The 22,868-nt window shown below is 41.7% G+C and overlaps 1 protein-coding gene across 3 annotated transcripts in view; it reads left to right on the top strand.

Annotated features, from left to right (window-relative positions):
- The window catches only part of LOC105023543 (E3 ubiquitin-protein ligase UHRF2), a 59,545-nt gene that overhangs the window by 4,635 nt on the left and 32,042 nt on the right, over positions 1-22,868 (top strand). For all 3 annotated transcript variants that reach the window (XM_020053296.2, XM_010892836.3, XM_020053297.3), the window contains exon 2: positions 21,252-21,686. In XM_020053296.2, the coding sequence (XP_019908855.2) occupies positions 21,252-21,686 (435 nt within the window). The remainder of the gene's footprint in view (positions 1-21,251; positions 21,687-22,868) is intronic.

The following is a 22,868-nucleotide window of genomic DNA, read 5'->3' as shown; positions in this document are numbered from 1 at the left end:
TCAGATTTAGCCAATTATGTTCCAAATCATATACAAAGTTATTTGGTGTCACCTGACAAATTCATGGATTCTGAATAGCACAAAAATGAGCTGTTCCGTGGTTGCATATTGCAGTGACAGTCATGGTCCACAAGGAGCTAACATCAGATCTGTGGGATCTTATTGTTGAAAGATACAAATCAGGAGACAGATATAAATTAATTTCAAAGGCATTATATCATGGAACATTGTACAGACCATAATTCTGAAGTGTAGACAAGAAGGAAAAACAACAAGACATCAAAAAGATCAGGACATCCTTACAAATTTGATGTTGCAAGGAGAAGGCTCATTACAGAGGCTACCTAGAGGCCAACAGCAATCTTAAAGGTGCTGCAGGAATATCTGGCAGAAAGTGTACACTCTCTGCACATTACAGCCATTGTACATATTCTCTAAACTGTCTGGTGGGGTGGCAAAACATAAATGAAAGAAAAAAAAAAAAGAATCTCCCAAAACCATATGGGAAAATGTTATGGCCTGATGAGACGAAGGTACAACGATTTGGCCTCAATTCCAACAAATCTGTTTGGCGCAAAGCCAACATGGCTCATCGCCCAAAGTACAGAGTGCCTGCTGTCAAGCATGTTGGCAGCAGCTTCATGCTATGGGGTTGCTTCTTTTCAGCAGGGAAAGGGGGTCTGTTTATGATAGAGGGTGCGATGAAAGTTTTCGTCCGGGCCGTGGAACACTGGACCAGCTCTATACCCTCTACGGGGTGCTGGAGGGTTCATGGGAGTTTGCCCAACCAATCCACATGTGTTTTGTGGATTTGGAGAAGGCATTCGACTGTGTCCCTCGCGGCATCCTGTGGAGAGTGCTTCGGGAATATGGGGTCCTTGGTCCTTTGCTAAGGGCTGTCAGGTCCCTGTACGACCGAAGCAGGAGCTTGGTCCACATTGCCGGCAGTAAGTCAGACTTGTTCCCATTGCATGTTGGACTCCGGCAGGACTGCCCTTTGTCGCCAGTTCTGTTCGTAATTTTTATGGACAGAATTTCTAGGCGCAGCCAGGGGCCGGAGGGTGTCAGGTTTGGGGACCACACAATTTCGTCTCTGCTCTTTGCAGATGATGTTGTCGTGTTGGCCCCTTCTAACCAGGACCTTCAGCATGCACTGGTGTGCAGCCGAGTGTGAAGCATTTGGGATGAAAATCAGTACCTCCAAATCCGGAAAAAGGGTGGCTTGCCCACTTCAGGTTGGTGGAGAATGCCTGCCTCAAGTGGAGGAGTTGAAGTATCTAGGGGTCTTGTTCATGAGTTAGGGAAGGATGGAACGGGAGATTGACAGACGAATCGGTGCAGCTTCTGCAGTAATGCGGTCGATGTATCGGTCTGTCGTGGTGAAGAAAGAGCTGAGCCGCAAGGCGAAGCTCTTGATTTACCGGTCAATCTACGTTCCTACTCTCACCTATGGTCATGAGCTTTGGGTCATGAGACAAGATCCCGGATACAGGCGGCCGAAATGAGCTTTCTCCTGGGAACGCCTCTGTGCCCCCCCGGAAGAGCTGGAGGAAGTGTCTAGGGAGAGGGAAGTCTGGGCTTCTCTGCTTAGACTGCTGCCCCTGCGAACTGGCCCCGGATAAGCGGAAGAAAATGATGATGATGATGATGAAATGATGATGGTGTGATGAATAGCTCCAAATGACAAGATATTTTGCCACAAACCCTGCCGCCCTCTGCAAGAAAGCTGAGGAATAATATGACAAAATGTTTTTATAAAAAACAAAAATCACCTTCCAACAAAATAATGATCAAAAACACACGATCAAAAAGCCAAATCAACCAAAATAATGGCTTAAAAAAGGAATATTAATGCCCTGGAATACCCCAGTCAAAGCCTGGACCTCAATCCTGTAAAACATTCTGTGGACTGACCTAAAGAGGGCTGCAAGTTGACTGAGCTTGGATTCTTCTGCAAGAAGGTATAATTGCCAAATCCAGGTGTTAGGTTGATAGACGACCATTAAAACAGACTTATTGCTGTAATCTAGGCAAAAGCAATCAACACCAAACCAATGGTGATGTTCAGGTACCATATACAGTTAGGTCTGGAAATATTTGGACACTGACACAATTTTCATAATTTTGGCTCTGTACGACACCACAATGTATTTGAAATGAAACAACCCGAGATGCAGTTGAAGTGCAGACTTTCAGCTTTCATTCAAGAGGTTGAACAAAAATATTGTATGAAACATTTAGGAATTGCAGCCATTTTCATATACAGTCCCCTTTCTTCAGGGCTCAAATGTAATTGGACAAATTAAGACAATCACAAAATAAAATGTTCATTTGAAATACTTTGCCGAGATTCATTTGCACTCAATTACTACTTGAAGTCTGGAACGCATGGACATCACCAAATGCTGGATTTACTCCATTCATGGTTTGCCAGGCCTTTACTGCAACTTTCTTTAGTTGTTGTTTGTTCATGGGTCTTTATGCCTTACGTTTTGTATTCAGCAAGTGAAATGGGTGCTCGTTTGGATTGAGATCAGGTGATTGACTCAGCCATTGCAGAATATTCCACTTATTTGCCTTAAAAAAACTCCTGGGTTGCTTTCACAGTATGTTTTGGGTCATTGTCCATCTGTGAAGTGAAGCACTGTCCAATCAACTTAGCTGAATTTGGCTGAATCTGAGCAGACAATATATCCTTATACACTTTAGAATTAATCTGGCTGCTTCTGTCTTCTGTCACATCATCAATAAACATTAGTGACCCAGTGCCATTGGAAGCCATGCATGCCCAAGCCATCACACTGCTTCCACCATTACAGATGATGTGGTATGCTTCGGATCATGAGCTGTTCCAAGCCTTCTCCATACTTTTTTCAGGTTGATCTTAGTTTCATCTGTTGATCTTAGTTTCATCTGTTGATCTTAGTTTCATCTGTTCAAAAAATGCTGTTCCAGAACTGTGCTGTCTTTTTTAGATGTTTTTTGGCAAAGTCTAATCTGGCTTTTCTATTTTTGAGGCTTATGAATGGTTTGCACCTTGTGATTTTTTGTATTTATTTTTGCAGCCTAAGGATGGCCTATTTGCATTGAGAGCTCCTTTGACTGCATGTTGTGGATTCACAGTAACAGCTTCCAAATGTGAATGTCACACCTGGAATCAACTCCAGACCTTTTACCTGCTTAATTGATGAAGAAATAATGGCCCACACCTTTTAGGAAGTACAGCTCTAATATGTAGCCCACATCTGTCCATGAAACAGCTTTAAGTCAATTGTCCAATTACTTTGGTCCCTTGAAAAAGAGGGGGCTACATATTAGAGCTAAACAGCCTAAATAACAAAACTTAGGACCGGAAATAATTGGACACTGACAAAAGTTTTGTTATATTGGCTGTTTACCAAAATATATTCAAGTTACAGTTAAATAATGAGTTACAGTTAATAATTCAAGTTACAGTTATATACACTCACCTAAAGGATTATTAGGAACACCATACTAATACTGTGTTTGACCCCCATTCGCCTTCAGAACTGCCTTAATTCTACGTGGCATTGATTCAACAAGGTGCTGAAAGCATTCTTTAGAAATGTTGGCCCATATTGATAGGATAGCATCTTGCAGTTGATGGAGATTTGTGGGATGCACATCCAGGGCACGAAGCTCCCGTTCCACCACATCCCAAAGATGCTCTATTGGGTTGAGATCTGGTGACTGTGGGGGCCATTTCAGTACAGTGAACTCATTGTCATGTTCAAGAAACCAATTTGAAATTATTCGAGCTTTGTGACATGGTGCATTATCCTGCTGGAAGTAGCCATCAGAGGATGGGTAGATGGTGGTCATAAAGGGATGGACATGGTCAGAAACAATGCTCAGGTAGGCCGTGGCATTTAAACGAGGGCCTAAAGTGTGCCAAGAAAACATCCCCCACACCATTACACCACCACCACCAGCCTGCACAGTGGTAACAAGGCATGATGGATCCATGTTCTCATTCTGTTTACGCCAAATTCCGACTCTACTATCTGAATGTCTCAACAGAAATCGAGACTCATCAGACCAGGCAACATTCTTCCAGTCTTCAACTGTCCAATTTTGGTGAGCTTGTGCAAATTGTAGCATCTTTTTCCTATTTGTAGTGGAGAGGAGTGGTACCCGGTGGGGTCTTCTGGTGTTGTAGCCCATCCGCCTCAAGGTTGTGCGTGTTGTGGCTTCACAAATGCTTTGCTGCATACCTCGGTTCTAACGAGTTGTTATTTCAGTCAAAGTTGCTCTTCTATCAGCTTGAATCAGTCGGCCCATTCTCCTCTGACCTCTAGCATCAACAAGGCATTTTCGCCCACAGGACTGCTGCATACTGGATGTTTTTCCCTTTTCACACCTTTCTTTGTAAACACTATCCTAGTAACTGAGCAGATTGTGAAATACTCAGACCGGCCCGTCTGGCACCAACAAGCATGCCATGCTCTAAATTGCTTAAATCACCTTTCTTTCCCATTCTGACATTCAGTTTGGAGTTCAGGAGATTGTCTTGACCAGGACCACACCCCTAAATGCATTGAAGCAGTGTATATCACACACACATTCCATTTTAGAAGTTTGATAATGAGAGAAAGAATTGCAAAATAGTTGCAATTTGGAAGGGAGGTAGTTTGGAACGGCTGGCAGAAATAACTCCTTGTAGAACAAAACCTAAAATTAACCATAGACTTTGGTAAATATAATTTCAGTAAATGTTACCTTGACAGGTTAAATTTAAACAGGCAGTTTGTTAATGTCTTTAAATTGTGCTAGGTGCATACAAAATGCACGTATAGACTCATTCGGCTAACTCCAAAAAGGCTGTCAGGCTTTTCTGTCTGGCCACTCTACCATCAAGGCCTGATTGGTGGAGTGCCGCAGAGATGGATATCCTTCTGGAATGTTCTCCCATTTCTGCACAGAAACTCTGGATCTTGGGCTCTTGGTCACTTCCCCAAATTGCTCAATTTGGCTGGGTGGCCAGCTATTGCATGTGGTGGTGATTCCAAACTTCCATTTAAGAATGACAGAAGCCAATGTGTTCCTAAGGGCCATCAACACTTAGAAAACATTTCTGTGCCCATCCCTAGGTCTGTGCCTCGCCACAATCCTTTCTTGGAACTCTACGGACAATTCCTTTGTCCTCATGGCTGATTTTTATAGACAGGTGTGTGCTTTTCCAAATCATGTCCAAAATTGTATTTACCAGAGGTGGACTCCAATCAAGTTATAGGATGATCAGTGGAAGCAGGATACACCTGAGCTTAATCCTGAGTGTTTTAGCAAAGCATCTTAATACTTATATAAATGTGTTCTTTCCATTTTTTGGGGGGGGGGGGTTTGCAATGAAATATTAACCTTTTTTTTGTTCATCATGGGATATTGTGTCTAGATTGAGGTGGAAAAAGGAAATGTCGGAATACTTTTGGAATGCACTGTATTTGTGAAACAAGATGGAGGGGCAGTTATGTACAAAATATGATTTCTTCATTTAAGATTGTTCATTTGTCCAATTGCTTTTGGTCCCCTAAAATGGGGACTGTATAAAAAGGCTGTAATTTATACATTGTTTACGGTTTATGGATGTTTACTGTCTGCATGACTGTCTGCATTTTAGCCTCTTAGTCATTGTTTTATTTTATATCAATCAATCAATCAAATGTATTTATAAAGCCCTTTTTACATTAGCAGTTGTCACAAAGTGCTTTACAGAGACACCCGGCCTTATATACATTGTGCTGGAGTACAGAGCCAAAACAACACAACTTGTGTCACTGTCCAAATACTAATTTACTTTTATGTTTAGGCTATGCTACCCTTTTCAAACTAAAACTAAATATTTGTTTATAAATTACTATAAAATATACCCTAAAGTAACTCAAACAGTTAAAGTAGTAACACCAATTTCACTTTTCAGGCTAATCAGTCTTCTATTTACGCTTTGCCACTATAAACAGTAACTGTCACTACCACCACCAGCTCCTTATAATGTATGGAATAACTGTAAGTTACTCTGAATAAGTGTCTAAAATTGTAATGATCTATCTCTTATTTCAAAATAATAAATTGGCCTTCTTCTAAAACAGGCTAGCAATGACAACCCTTTTCTTTCTTTATATATCCTTCACATTCTTTGAAACCACATTGGTATTTAACATTTAGTTTACTTATTTATTGTGGCACAAATAAAAGCGATGAATGATTCAATTGTTTATATTGTATATTGTATGCCATTATTATAGTGTAAGCTTAGTAATATTGTAGGCCTAAAAATATACCGGAAATGGTTCATTAGATTTGTAGTGTTCGTGTTTTGAGCACCAAAATTATTGGGCTTACCTCTTTCATTTAGCTTAAAACCAAAATTCAAGCCGGTGCAGATGTTTGGCTTTGGAACTATCACAAAATCAATGTTGTTAACGATCGCTCTAAATAAAACCCAACAGCAAAGCAAAGACAATTACATTTTCCTGCACATTGTGATGTTTCAGCTCTGGCTCTGCTACAAATATTATAGCCTAGTTATTTGAAATGGCCTTCCTCACATAGCAAAATATGTTTCAGTGCTCAGTTAATGCAGTTTAAAATGCACAAGGATGATTCATTTTATTTTCAAACGTTAATATGCAATGGGACAATACACTCACCTAAAGGATTATTAGGAACACCTGTTCAATTTCTCATTAATGCAATTATCTAATCAACCAATCACATGGCAGTTGCTTCAATGCATTTAGGGGTGTGGTCCTGGTGAAGACAATCTCCTGAACTCCAAACTGAATGTCAGAATTGGAAAGAAAGGTGATTTAAGCAATTTTGAGTGTGGCATGCTTGTTGGTGCCAGACGGGCCGGTCTGAGTATTTCACAATCTGCTCAGTTATTGGGATTTTCACGCACAACCATTTCTAGGGTTTACAAAGAATGGTGTGAAAAGGGAATAACATCCAGTATGCGGCAGTCCTGTGGGCGAAAATGCCTTATTGATGCTAGAGGTCAGAGGAGAATGGGCCGACTGATTCAAGCTGATAGAAGAGCAACTTTGACTGAAATAACCACTTGTTACAACCGAGGTATGCAGCAAAGCATTTGTGAAGCCACAACACGCACAACCTTGAGGTGGATGGGCTACAACAGCAGAAGACCCCGCCGGGTACCACTCCTCTCCACTACAAATAGGAAAAAGAGGCTACAATTTGCACAAGCTCACCAAAATTGGACAGTTGAAGACTGGAAGAATGTTGCCTGGTCTGATGAGTCTCGATTTCTGTTGAGACATTCAGATGGTAGAGTCGGAATTTGGCGTGAACAGAATGAGAACATGGATCCATCATGCCTTGTTACCACTGTGCAGGCTGGTGGGGGTGGTGTAATGGTGTGGGGGATGTTTTCTTGGCACACTTTAGGCCCCTTAGTGCCAATTGGGCATTGTTTCAATGCCACGGCCTACCTGAGCATTGTTTCTGACCATGTCCATCCCTTTATGACCACCATCTACCCACCCTCTGATGGCTACTTCCAGCAGGATAATGCACCATGTCACAAAGCTCGAATAATTTCAAATTGGTTTCTTGAACATGACAATGAGTTCACTGTACTGAAATGGCCCCCACAGTCACCAGATCTCAACCCAATAGAGCATCTTTGGGATGTGGTGGAACGGGAGCTTCGTGCCCTGGATGTGCATCCCACAAATCTCCATCAACTGCAAGATGCTATCCTTTCAATATGGGCCAACATTTCTAAAGAATGCTTTCAGTACCTTGTTGAATCAATGCCATGTAGAATTAAGGCAGTTCTGAAGGCTAAAGGGGGTCAAACACAGTATTAGTATGGTGTTCCTAATAATCCTTTAGGTGAGTGTATATATTTATATCCATGCATTTTAATGTGCGTTGTCTAATCAGGAAATATGGATGGAAATGACAACAGTTGGCTTAAACTGAAACGCGTTTGTCTATTAAATAATTTTGTTGCGAAATTACGTAAAGGTGCATTGTTGCAAAACAATTCTAAACTAAATTTAAACAGACTGAAATTAAGAAGCAAATACTTTTTAGGAAATTATCTGCGCCTCTAACTGTCCGCAGAGCTATCAAACGCTCTTCTGCACTCATGCGCTATAGACAGTAATTTGCAATGAACAAGTGCGTTATGATGCAAAGACATACAGCACTATGCGTCCCCTTTTTGCGAATGCATCGCGTTTGGGGTGTTTTTCTTACTTGTCTGCCAAAACTAGTGCGTTAATCAAACCGGAAACTCTCATACAAAAAGCATTGTCAGCACGGAATTAAGTGAATATGTAAATATATTACATATTATTAGTAAAAATTATAGCCTACATAATTATAATTGAAATGATTAAAACGAACGAAAAGCTGCCAAATACACTGCTCTACACACTCAGACTACCTATACAGCTTCTGTAGCTAGAACCAGAGTTTGTATGTAGCTAGCAAATTATCCCCAAGTGGCAAACATACGTTGACAAACGTTCAGTTGCTAGCATACAAAACGTTCAGAACTTTTGTATAGCCAACAAGTTAATGTTACTGACACGGTAGCCTTATATTGAATATCGGATGAAATCTTCCTCCATGCATTATTTTTTGCCTCCACAAATCGAAAAGGACAGGATAACCAGTGACCGCACATACCAGCCTCTATAGATGCGTCGTAAATAAAAAATAATAAGTAGCGATATGGAAAGGGCTTGCAACAAAACGATGCTTTCACAACACAATTGGCTGATTCGAGGGTATACTATGAAGCGAAGTAACTGGCTTATCGAGGTAAGTTTAGTGACGTCGGGTGTAACTTAGCTCTGTGTTGTAAAATGTGCTGTGTTTATTTAGCATTGAGTTGTTTGTTTTATAATTTCAGCACCACAGAAGTACGTTGTCTGCTAGTATAGTGCTCATATAACGTGTGTTTTATTTTGCCCATGAGTGAGAGAGAGAATTTGGGTTGGCTTTCATTCATTCATCTTCATCCGCTTATCTGGTATCAGGTCGCGGGGGCAGCAGCTCCAGCAAGCGATCCCAAACTTCCCTTTCCCGAGCCACATTTGCCAGCTTTGACTGGGGGATCCCGAGGCGTTCCCAGGCCAGTGTCGAAATATAATTTATCCACCTAGTCCTGGTCCTACCCCGAGGTCTCCTCCCAGCTGGACATGCCTGGAACACCTCCCTAGGGAGACGTCCTGGGGGCATCCTTACCAGATGCCCGAACCACCTCAATTGGCTCCTTTCGATGCAAAGGAGCAGCAGGTCTACTCCGAGTTCCTCACGGATGACTAAGCTTCTCACCCTCCTGACTGAGCTTCTCATCAGGACCCCATCATCCGCTAAAATCAGCGATGAGATCCCCCGCCCACCGAACTGCAACCCCACCCCGACTACGCCTAGAAATCATGTCCATGAACGTTACAAACAGGATTGGTGACAAAGCGCAGCTCTGGCGGAGGCCAACTCCTACCTGGAACGAGTCTGACTTACTACCGAGATCCCGAACAAAGCTCTCACTTTGGATGTACTAGGGATTGGATAGCGCTCAGAAGGGACCTCCTCACCCCATACTCCCGCAGCATCTCCCACAGTATCTCCCGGGGGACCTGGTCATGTGCCTTCTCCAGATCCACAAAACACATGTAGACTGGATGGGCATATTCCCAGGCCCCCTCCAGGATCCTGGACGGAATCCGCATTGTTCCTCTTCAATCTGAGGTCCAAGACATTCCCTCCACACCCAAAGCTTTCAACATTTCTGGACGGATCTCGTCAGTCCCTGGAGCTTTGCCACTGTGGAGTTGTTTGATTACCTCAGTGACTTCTCCCAAGGAGATTGACGATGCTTCCCTATCAGCCTCCAGCTCTGCCTCCACTATAGAGGGCGTGTTAGTGGGATTTAGGAGTTCCTCAAAGTGTTCCTTCCATTGCCCAATTACCTCCTCAGTTGAGGTCAACAGTGTCCCATCCTTACTTTACATAGCTTAGATAGTTCCCCGTTTTCCCCTCCTGAGGTGGCGGACAGTTTTCCAGAAGCACCTTGGTACCGACCGAAAGTCCTTCTCCATTGCTTCCCCAAACTCCTCCCACACCCGCTGTTTTGCCTCTTTCACAGCAGAGGTCGCAGCTCTTCGGGTCTGTTGGTACACTGCAACCGTCTCCGGAGTCCTCCGGGATAACATATCCCGGAATGCCTCCTTCTTCATTCGGACGGCTTCCCTGACCACCGGTGTCCACCAGGGTGTTTGAGGGTTACCGCCTCTTGATGCACCTAAGAGCGTTGGACCACAGATCCCCAATGGAGGCAATGGAGGCTTTGAACAGGTTCAATGCCCCCAACCTCCACAGGGATGCCAGGGAAGTTCATGAAGAGGTGACAACACAGCCCTCCCCCGTTGAAGAACAAACACCCATAGCGATATGGTCGTAAGCGGCCATCAGGGGCAAGGCGATACGTTTGCAGGTGAATTCGCGCTGGAAGAGTGGACGGTCACTGTAACTGATGCAACGGACATAATTCCATGGTATTTGTTGAGATTTTTCTAACGTTAAAAATCCCTTATACAAAACAAAAATATAATTGTCATAAAAAGAATTGTGGTCTGGCTCAAATAATCACGATCAGGTAATTTTGTAAGAACTGCGACAGCCCTACTCACTCATCCAATTCCACCTACTCCTACCTGGATGAAACCCGATGGACCATAGAAGCTACGACATAATCCACCTATCATGACCTTTCATCATACGGCATTATCCACAGCCACCTATCATGACCTATCATCATACGGCATTATCCACAGCCACCTATCATGACCTATCATCATACGGCATTATCCACAGCCACCTATCATGACCTATCATCATACGGCATTATCCACAGCCACCTATCATGACCTATCATCATACGGCATTATCCACAGCCACCTATCATGACCTATCATCATATGGCATTATCCACAGCCACCTATCATGCAGTACCAGACATTTTTGAATATTATGAGAATATGTGGCCTAGGGTGGTCCAGTGGTTCCACTCGTTCACACCAGGCACAGCATAAAATTACCGTACTTACCTTAACGCAAGCATTGCAGTCAGTCTACGAAAACATCAAAATCATTCTTTCACAGCTTCATAACCTGTATTGCGAAGGTGGAGGAGTCTCGTTTTGTTAGTGACCAGGAGCTCACTGGCCGACGAGCAGGAGCGTTCTCAATTTAGGCTTCATTGTAGTAGATGAAATGTAAAGTCTCAAACTTTGATATTCAAAATCTGTCAAAGCTTTTCTTGCGATCTCGTAAACATAGTTGAAGGCTACATATTAGCTTTTCTTCTGTGGTACACCAACTTCCGTTTCTGTCACTGTACTGAAAAGCACCGCACAATTTGGATCCAAATCTGTCAGAGTACGGTTGATGAGCCACAGCAGTGAGGATTGCTTTCAGTTGAAATAAATGGACTTCTGCCGGAACGCATAAAGTTTGCAATGTCTGGTCTGAACAAGACTTAAGTCATTGCTTCCAGTGCAAGTACATTGCTCCAACTTACTGCTTTTCAGCAAATCACCACATTATTGTCGAATAAAGCGTAAAATGTGCATGTGAAATTTGTTCATAGTCAAGCAGTGCCTGATGCCTAGAAACATTACTCTTAATGATGGATCTTTTGATGAGTATCAAAGTTGGCAGGTTCTATATTTCTCTGCAATAGAAACTTTGAGGACAAGACATCCCCTGTCAATCCATTTATTTTAATGGTGATGTTGTCTGTGGACAACCTGTTAAAGCTGGCTGCTTGTTAGTGATGTTTTCCATGGGTGAGATTCAGATTTTGATATTTTCATCCTCCCTTCTAGGTTTAGGATATTGCCTACATTTTACATTTTACCAACTGTAGTGTGTCCTGAGTATATAAAACGTTTTGTGTCTCTGGTAAACAACATGATTTAACATGTTTTTTTTTAAGCATAGTATTACAAAGGTTAGAGTCAAATGAGGTTGCAGTAGCTTCAGAACATTTGTTTGAAGTTATTTGCTTTTCTGTTCAATCTCATGGTAAGCTCAAGATTTTTCCATAATCTTAATGCAGGGAAACTGAAGTCCATTTTACCAGATCTTTAACAACAGAGGCGACAGAGGCGACAAAAACCCATTGTGAAAACAACACCATTCTCCTGCTTTCTTTATTATAGTAAAAACTCAAACTAGGAAGTAATAGCATTGCACTCAGTAAAGAATTTGTCAGATGATGCTGATTTTTTTAAAAGATTTTCCAAGATTCACTGAATAACATTCATGAGTTTACAAATTGAGTAACTTGCTTCATTCATAAATGTGTTGTTGATGTTGTCCCCACGGTGCTGATTTCTGCCATCGTTTGTTGGATGCCTGGATATTTATCTGTATGCCTCAACCAGGTTTTAATCTTCCTGTTGTTATGATGCAATTTCGCTGCAAGGCCTTGACTTAGACCACTGCGCTTCTCGGGGCCTTCAGATTTACATAACATTTTTACTGGATGTTATATTAATTAGTTTCTCTTGGCACATAGTTCCTTAATCTAAAGGAACCTATCTAACATCAAGTTGTAATGCGAAATTCTCCTTTAGCCATTTGCTAACCTTGCCTAGGTTTAACTATATTATTATTTTCTTTTTTTATCTGCATAAATGAATAACATTCCTTACTCATGGATAATACTCATGCTGCCATTAACCCTTACTATGAAAAACGGATGTTAATGGCAGACACGTCCCCAAACACAAACACGTAGGGGTCCATAAAATGTGTTATATTATTTTGCTAGAATCAGAAGAAAAAAAAATCTCACATTATAATTTCGTTAGAGTTTTGCTAGGTTTTTGTTTCCCTCAGTATTTTCATGTTGTTGCTCTGAAAATCAAATATTCTTAGATAAAAAAATATGTATATTCTGAGGCCTTAATTTTGGGGTATAGTTACTCTTTAATTCAGCTGTGCACATAGCACAGGGTTGTGTTGTTTAGAAGTATTAAACGTGATGGTGTTTAAAAAATGTCAGGGATTCAATGATTCTGTTCACATTTCCGCAAATGGAATTTATAAGGCCTTTTATAAACACTGGCCCTCTGTAGAGACCCTGCCTCCCAGCCACCTCTGTGTTTAACATATGTGCCACTGGCCAAGATCACAGCAATTGTGCTATCTCTCTGATTAATAGGGTTAGATCAATATACTTTGGTCTGGGGTTTAGTATATCGGGGGCAGAACAGAAAAAGGATGACAAGGCCAAATGCAATGGCTGTTTTTTGATTATTGGCTGAATGCAAGTAGTCCCTCCGAGTTTCACTTTTTGAATTTTTGCCCAGATAAACACAAAAATCAACACAAAATTCTGTGACGCTTGATAAGTCAGGATGACATTATGGAATGTAGGTGTGGTTTTCTGAGAGAAGTCCTATAATGGGTCGTTTAAGGAGAGAATCCAGAGCTTTATGCTGTTGGGGTCTCAGGTGATTATTTATGTAGCTTATTCTATCCCTTGCTCTTTCACCTAGTTTGTGTGGCATCCAAATGTAGTCCTAAAGCTCTTGATGAAGTACTACAAGTCTTCTTCCTATAGAGAAAAACTACACTCTGGATAAGAGCATCTGTTCAATTACTGAAATGTGAATGAATTGCACTTATATGTTGTTGTTGTTCAGGCTTAGGTAAATGCAAAAGCATTAAAATCTTTGATTTAGATATTTTTTTAATGGAATTATATGCCCTGCATGTGGATTTCGATTTAGGCTAGCTATCACAGTATTATCTTTGTCCAGTTGAGTTCTTTTGTTTACTGTGCGTTCAGGGCACTGTTGAAGCCCTGAATAATTTGAATAGCAGCCAGCTACAGCAACTGTGCAATAGCATTTGTTGGTAATGTTAGGTACTTTGGAGGGCTTTCCTTTTCACTCTACCAGACCGGTTTATCAAAAACGCTGGGTCCTGCATTACGATGCCCAGAGAGAAACTTAATCTCGGGTGGGAAAAGAAGAGCGAGCAAACCAGATGGAATCTGTTTGAGAAAAAACAACTGTGTATGTGTCCTGTATTAATAAATAACCCTACAGAGTTTTGTATAGGCTAGACAGCGAATTGCATATCATGGGAGTGTTTTTGGGCTGCTTGGGGGTGTTCGCTCTTGATTAGAAACGTGACCTATTTTTTTTTCTTCTATTGCTTCCCTCTCTGGCGGTCTAGCGAGCGGTAGGCTAGGCAAGGGGTGGGTTGGGTGGTGGGGGAGGGGTACGGAGTGAAACACTCTGGTTGAGCAGTCTGTGTTTTGGGCGTTTCCTGGCCTATCCCAGAGTTCCCAGCTCCCTAAAACCCTCTAACTGTGTCTCTCTAGATCAGTCTCTTACCAACAGCCCCAGACTGGCTTGGTTTTGCACCTTTGCGTTAGGGAAATATATGGTTGCATACACCAGCACCGCTTCTCTTACGAAAATACACACACACACACGCCACTGTTTTGTGTATACATATGCACAAAGTCTTCCCCAATTTGAATAGACATTGATCTCAGGTGGTCCAAAGTAGTTAAAGGGAGGATGCAATCAGCAGTTGCATCCTCCAGTTTTGGACTTCTAAATTAACTAAATGTAGCCTACCCATTAACTCATCAGAACCCAAAATGTAGGCTTGATTCACTCCCAAGTAAACAACCACTATGAAGCCTCAAACATAGTTACAGCTATAAACATGGAAATCATGAATGGGTCAGTCCTTGCATTCATAGCACAATTCATTTTAGAGTGGTTTTGTTTCTCCAGGCTTTTCTTTCAGCTTTTTACTGAGACAGGTGAGAATGTTTTGTCAGTGTTTTAACTTTGGATTGCCACTTTACTTGCCAGGCAAAGATAACTGACACCTAAGCACAATGCCAGTAATAGAAGTCCTCAGCACAATGCCAGTATTAGAAATCTTCAGTTATTTCAACTACGTACAGTGTAACTAAGATGCCATGTCTGCCAGCCAGGATAGGATCTAATTGACTTTTCCAGGTTAGGCTTGTTGATGTGGTGTTGCCATTCTCTCCACCTAGATTCGTTTTTTTTTCTGTATAATCATAATGACCAGGACACCTCCAGCATTTTCCTACTGAAATACTAAATGAGCTGTGGAATAATTATGTATTCAGAATTTAGTTGTAATTGTGATTTTTTAATTTTTTATTATGCTGTAATTGTGCATAAGAAGAGTGCACCTCTTGCTGTTCTTAGCTAAAGTTTGCCTGAGTGATGGTCTTTTCATGACTGTCAGTTGTCACCTCAACTGAACTCTAAAATGAATTTCACTATGTGGCATAGCCGTGGGAAGAAGTTTAGATTTTTTGGAGTTTACTTTCAGAATCTTGTGAGGCAGTGTTGAGGTTACAATGTGGGGGGAGATGAATCTCTCATTTCAAGTTTTATCTATTTACTTTCATGTCAGGTAGAGATATTTTGTAAAATACTTGATAAAGTCTATAGAGGGTTTAATGAGTACTGTTTAAAGGAATAGTTCACAACAAGCAGTTGAAAATCCTATTTTCCTTATCCTCAACCTTAATCCTGGCCCTTCATCTAAATAATAATATTATTATTATTATTATAAGGAGCCTTTAAAGTGTTTTGATGAGTAGGGTACTGCTTAGCTCTTGGCTAATGCAGATTGTAGTGTATTGTCGGCACAGTAGGTATATTCCAGTCAATATCCCTTATAGGACTGCAACTAACAACTATTTGTTTATTAATATAGATTATTATTGTGATTAATGGACTAAAAAGGAAATTAAAGGATTGAATGCGTATGTTAATTATTAAATTATTGTTTTATTAAATTATCTTGCACAGTGCTCTTTTTAAACAACAGTTTTAAACAACTTGTTACAAACAAATAGATAACCTCTGCATAATAGCAATATATATTCTACAAAGCTATTCTACTCTGTAAAAGCTTTAAAGTTGCTATTCTTAACTGTTTTGAGAGGCACATATGGACAGTATGTCCATAGGTGGACTGAAGATGGCATGGATGTTTTTTGCTCTCCATTGGTGCAGGTAGCGAAGTTGAATCACAAGTTATAAATCAGTTACATACATATCCCTGAGCATGTTTGCCAAATTAACTCACATTGAGTGACACAGATGAAAAGGGATTGCATAATGGCCACAAAATTATATTGTCGGGACCCCTGTAGTGCCACAACTCTATTTACTTGCATGATAATGTTTTGGACATCAACCAATATCTTGATACAATTATTGGTGTTTTATTTATATGCATATGCAGTGGGAAGAACAAGTATTTGATACACTGCCGATTTTGCAGGTTTTCCCACTTAGAAAGCATGTAGAAGTCTGTAATTTTTATCATAGGTACTCTTCAACTGTGAGAGACAGAATCTAAAACAAAAATCCAGAAAATCGCATTGTATGATTTTTAAGTAATTAATTAGCATTTTATTGTATGACATAAGTATTTGATACATCAGAAAATCAGAACTTAATATTTGGTACAGAAACATTTGTTTGCAATTACAGAGATCATAGGTTCCCTGTAGTTCTTGACCAGGTTTGCACACACTGCAGCAGGGATTTTGGCCCACTCCTCCATACAGATCTTCTCCAGATCCTTCAGGTTTCGGGGCTGTCGCTGGGCAATACAGACTTTCAGCTCCCTCCAAAGACTTTCTATTGGGTTCAGGTCTGGATCATCCAGATGGTCATTGGCAAACTTCAGACGGGCCTGGACATGCGCCGGCCTGAGCAGGGGGACCTTGCGTGCGCTGCAGGATTTTAATCCATGATGGTGTAGTGTGTTACTGTGGTCCCAGCTCTCTTCAGGTTATTGACCAGGTCCTGCCGTGTAGTTCTGGGCTGATCCCTCACCTGCCTCATGATCATTGAAGCTCCACGAGGTGAGATCTTGCATGGAGCCCCAGACCGAGGGAGATTGACCGTCATCTTGAACTTCTTCCATTTTCTACTAATTGCGCCAACAGTTGTTGCCTTCTCACCAAGCTGCTTGCCTATTGTCCTGTAGCCCATCCCAGCCTTGTGCAGGTCTACAATTTTATCCCTGATGACCTTACACAGCTTTCTGGTCTTGGCCATTGTGGCGAGGTTGGTGTCTGTTTGATTGAATGTGTGGACAGGTGTCTTTTATACAGGTAACAAGTTTAAACAAGAGCAGTTAATACAGGTAATGAGTGGAGAACAGGAGGGCTTCTTAAAGAAAAACTAACAGGTCTGTGAGAGCTGGAATTATTACTGGTTGGTACGTGATCAAATACATATGTCATGCAATAAATTATAAAAAAATCATACAATGTGATCTTCTGGATTTTTGTTTTAGATTCTGTCTCTCACAGTTGAAGAGTACCTATGATAAAAAATTACAGACTTCTAAATGCTTTGTAAGTGGGAAACACTGCCGATTTTGCAGGTTATCAAATACTTGTTCTCACCACTGTTTGTGCAAAACCACGCCCACTTGAATGTCTGTCGGTCAATGTCATGTCAGGTAAATATATTTAAGAAAACATCTGAAGAGTCCAGACTGGGAATAATTGGTACCAAGTGTACCCAATAAGCCCAAGATTTATTATTATAAAAATTTACATATTTACAAGTATTAAGTGATTAATTGGCATTAATTAAGTTAGTTGCACATTAGTTTCACATGCCACCTTGCACCTTCAATTAGCCTTCACTGCTCATTTAGAATTGCCATTGTACTTGTATTTTTCAGTTAATAACGTGTACATGTCTACCTTGGGATCCTCATTGCTGCTTTCCCTGTATTTCAGTTGCACATGCTAACTCACAGCTATTTGCATTGATTGCACATTTTAGAACTGCCGTTTGTACAGCAATTTCCTTCATTACACATCTATACATTCCGCTTGTAGCATACAGTATACTTAATACCTGTAAATGTCCTGCCCTTTTCTGTTTGCACTTCTGGTTAGAGGTTAACTGCATTTCGTTGTACTGTTCTTGTACTTGTTCAATGACAATAAAGTTGAATCTAATCTAAAGCTAACATTCTATATACTAGATACATTGCAGCCAATCACAAAACATTTTCTGTGAATACATTTTAAAATATGGACACATTCTAAACTTGTAGTTGAAGCAATTGATCCACAAGGATTTAGGATTTGCAACTTTAACGGGATGATCCATCAGTAATGTAGTGAATGCTTGTTTACAGCTGAGCAGCGCCTGTAGCTAAACTTCTTATGTCATATTAGCCCACTAGATATGGAGTGCTACTGTTCATTAAGACGCACCTCAGCCATGCGTTAGAGATTAATGTTTTCTCACTAAAAAATAAAACTCTTGCCATTAAAGTGAACTAAAACGACCTCTCTAAAAAGCTGACAATGCAGACACTTGTTTAAGATTGAACTTATGCTGATCCCTCTTCCATCTCAGTCATATTGGCGCTAATGTGTTTTCTCTTCAGTTTGGTGCTGCTTCTACAAACGTTACTTTAATCCATTATGCAACAATGCATTCGAGAAGAGGGTGTTCTGTTCATCATCATTCTGTTCATCAACACACAACACACAAATGGTATGATGCCAAACTAATATGGAGCTATTTGAAAAGCAGATACTTGTGGGAGGTTTGGATGCACCCATTCAAGTGGGTACTGTAGACACAACAAATCGATTATGAAACTATAATGAACTATTTTGTTATCAATATTATCTATTACATTGATTACTTGCAGTGTCTTTCCTTATGGCGGTACATTAATTCTAGTCAATGTGTCTTTCATCATCACTGTAGATGAATACTAGTTAATGTGCTTTTCCTCAACACAGTAGATCAATTCTAGTTCATGTGCTTTTCCTCAACAAGTAGATCAATTCTAGTTAATGTGCCTTTCTTTACCACAGTAGATCAATTCTAGTTAATGTGCCTTTCCTCGGGATAGTAGTTACATTTTAGTCAGTGCGTCTTTCCTCAATATAGTAGATACAGTCACTATTCCCAGTGCCCCCCGTCCACAGTGGTGTCTTGTCAACTGCAGAAATGGAATTGCCAGAACAGACAATCCTATTGAAGTCAATGTTCTGTGATGGGTAGTAATTATATTTATATGCTATGCTGTCTTCACCACATGGCAGGCAGACAGGCACATGGAGCACAGAGTGTGGCCGGCTGCTCCAATCTTCGTTTATATGAGACTATTAAATGACCCTGCAAAAAAAAGCTGCATATTAAGTGGTCAAGGGCGATCCAGGTCTCAGCCACGGCCTCCCTGGTATAGAGTTGCAGCGTGGGTTCAAATCCAGCCCCCCTATCTTTCATGGAAAAACCTCTCCACTATCCCCTTCTTTCATGTCTTATAGAGCATTGACAAATTAAGATATTCATAACCAAATAATATTATTGCGCCATCCTATACTCCATTTTTGGTGCCAAAGCATCACGTAAAAAAACACCCAAAAATGTCTCTGTCTGCAGGGCTGTCTATTAGAGGATATGTATGTCTCTCGCTAAAGGTCCAGGAGTTTCTGCGCGTATTTATGCTCTATACACTGTTTATATTCAGTAGGCTAGTTTCAGCTTCTGGATCATTAGCAAAAGAGATACGTATTATCTAGATGGCTTCGACACAGTAGATCGAAGCCATCTATTCTACAATACAGTAGAATATGACGTCAAACTCCAGTCCTAAGGAGGATCTTACCAATAAGCAGTCTACCCACATACACAATGAAATGTTTGGGGGGAAGTAATCACAGAAGTTATTCTATGTGATATTCCATTGACACCTAGAAACACTGGGCACAGCTACTTTAAATACAGGAGTCCAGAGGCTGTGAGATTGCGCTCTATGTCATAAGCCAGACTGGAGCTCCCCTCATTTCTCCTTTCCTGCCACACCAATTATAAGGAATAGAGGAAAGGAGAGAGCGGCCATGCTTGTTTTACCAACACAGTGGAGAATGGGAAACGTTCTGGTCGCCGGCTACGGTTGCTCGCTGCTACTCTAATGAGTCAAAGCTCCATAGATCCAGATTACATTTTCATGGACGTTGCCTATAATGGGAAATATAGTAACTTAAACGCAGGCATAGATGCAGGGTTTCTTTCCGTGAGGTGCCTCTCGCTCATAGTGACGGAACCATTTTCTAACAAAATCCAATAGCTGTGGTAATTCACAACACCACCCTCTGAGAGCGGGGCAAAGACAGAAACCCAGATTGTATGTATGCGGGATAAGGGGGGGTGGGGGGGTGTTGAGATTGAGAACACGGAAGGGGGGTGGCAGAGGGGTTCTTTATTGGTTGCCATAGTGACTTGCATAGTCCCCCATAACCCCCCTTCTCAGATTTATTCATTTATTTATTTATTTATTTGAGGGGAAAAATGCAGTGGGAGAGATTGGTGTCTGTTTGTTCCACTGACTTCGGGATGTTGTTTTTTCTCCTCAAATCTACATCATAGGCTATTACCCCATTCTCATGTGTTCTCATATATTGGGAGATTCTTGTTCTCATTGTTGCAGACATTTTTAACATTTAAGTCATCAAGACAATTTTATTTGGAGTAACAAAGATGCTAAGATACATTGACCCTTTGCTTTTATTCCATTTAGTGAGATGCTGCCATCTCCGTAAAATGTTTTCCCCCGGTAAACTCTCCCACCATGTAATGTTTAGTCATAATTTGGAAACGTCACGAAGGGTAAGTCTTAGCCTAGTGTCATAAAAACTACAACATTTGGCCAGTAGACATAATAGAAACTCATCTGTCTAGTGGCGTACATTTGGTGCAGAGCTCTGATTCAGCTTTGGTTTTATAGGCTTTCTTTGTTCAGGATTCAGCTCTGACTCAAAATGGTGGTGTCCCTCTGTACGCTTCTGAAACTGCTTGTGGAATTTAGTATTTTTGCCGTGCTCTTTGTTTGCCCTTGACAGCCCACTCCGTTTCAGCATACGCTTCCGATGGCAAGTCGGCTACGCTACGCTGTTCATTTAATATTGTGCAGATGTCTGCCAGAGACTGAGAGGAAAAGAATGAGACCAAAATCACTGCCTTGCTGTGTGTTGTGCGTGTGTATTATCTTTCAGCTATGAGATGGCTTCACGCTGTCTGACTATCTCATTGCGTTTTTACCCACCTCAAGAGGGAAGACGGAGAACAAAAATGGCTGCCTAACTAACAGATCAATGTGTGCGTCTTTTTCTTTTCCAGATGGAAGATGGCCACACACTGTACGACTACAACGTGGGCCTGAACGACATCGTTCAGCTGCTCATCCGTTCCCAGGCAGGGGATGCCCCTGACAGCCCAGTTGCCCCTAAGGAGTGTGACCCTGTGCCCTTGTCCTGTAGTTCAACTCCCCCCGCAACCATCCCCAACACCACAGCCGACGCGGCCACCACGCCCTCCAAGCCTAGTGTAGTAGCCCCCAAACCTGTCCCCACCCCCGCCACGGTCAACAACAACACGGCCAGTAGTACCTGCAGTACCAACACCAGTGCTACCACTAAAACCAGTAAGACCAGTGATCCCAATAACAACGGGGCCAAGTCTTGTAGTCATCCAGCACCAGCGGAGAAGCTCGACAACCAGCCATCCACCTCCACACGGCCCTTCCTTATAGACCCTGGCATTGGGGTGTTCAAGGTGAGAGACTGGGAATGCACCGCTACGTCGGGCCATTTGTGCCCACGTTGTAGCGTTTGGTGTAGATCGGTTCTGAAAAGTCGCTAATGGTACAACAGGGCATGGCCAAGCTAGCGTGCACAGGTCTTAGCCATACTAATGGTACAACAGGGCATGGCCAAGCTAGCGTGCACAGGTCTTAGCTATACTAATGGTACAACAGGGCATGGCCAAGCTAGCGTGCACAGGTCTTAGCCATACTAATGGTACAACAGGGCATGGCCAAGCTAGCGTGCACAGGTCTTAGACATACTAATGGTACAACAGGGCATGGCCAAGCTAGCGTGCACAGGTCTTAGACATACTAATGGTACAACAGGGCATGGCCAAGCTAGCGTGCACAGGTCTTAGACATACTAATGGTACAACAGGGCATGGCCAAGCTAGCGTGCACAGGTCTTAGACATACTAATGGTACAACAGGGCATGGCCAAGCTAGCGTGCACAGGTCTTAGACATACTAATGGTACAACAGGGCATGGCCAAGCTAGCGTGCACAGGTCTTAGACATACTAATGGTACAACAGGGCATGGCCAAGCTAGCGTGCACAGGTCTTAGACATACTAATGGTACAACAGCTAGTGTGTCTTAGCCATACTGTTTTGACCATGACGCAAAAAGCTAGCTAGCAGGCTAATTATTTTAAACTGTAATTAAAATGTAATTAGAAAAGTCGTTTTTTTTTTTGTATACATGGCCTGATAATAACAAGCTATCAGTCAATAATCATTCAGGGTTTGACCCACCTGGTTGAAAATACACAATAATATTCAGTTAATTCAGTAATGGTCCTTTGAGCAAGACATGAACCTGAGTGACTCCCAGCAACATATCTCTCCCCAAGAGTTTACTCACTTTTTGAAAGGTGTCAAAGCCTGACTTTTGTTTTGTTTAGGAGACACTTTTCTGTGACACCGCCATCAAGTTATGCTAACCCTACTTCACCAGCCTTTCTCTGCATGGCTGAGGTGTTGGAACCCACATGCCTGTCATAGTTTAAATTGGCAGCTTCCTGTTGCTCATTCGGTGCTCTGTGTTCCATTGCTTTAGTGGCCAGCGGATAAAGACAAATAGCTCTGGGGTATTTAGCTACTGTAGCAGGTCCAGTGTTGTTAGTGCCTTGCCGGCTGTTTGCCTGGTTA

Source organism: Esox lucius, chromosome 14 (genome assembly GCF_011004845.1).
Source record: "Esox lucius isolate fEsoLuc1 chromosome 14, fEsoLuc1.pri, whole genome shotgun sequence".
Lineage (NCBI taxonomy): Eukaryota > Metazoa > Chordata > Actinopteri > Esociformes > Esocidae > Esox > Esox lucius.
The sequence above is the reverse complement of the archived record's forward strand: the minus strand, read 5'-3'. Positions and strand labels throughout refer to the sequence as shown.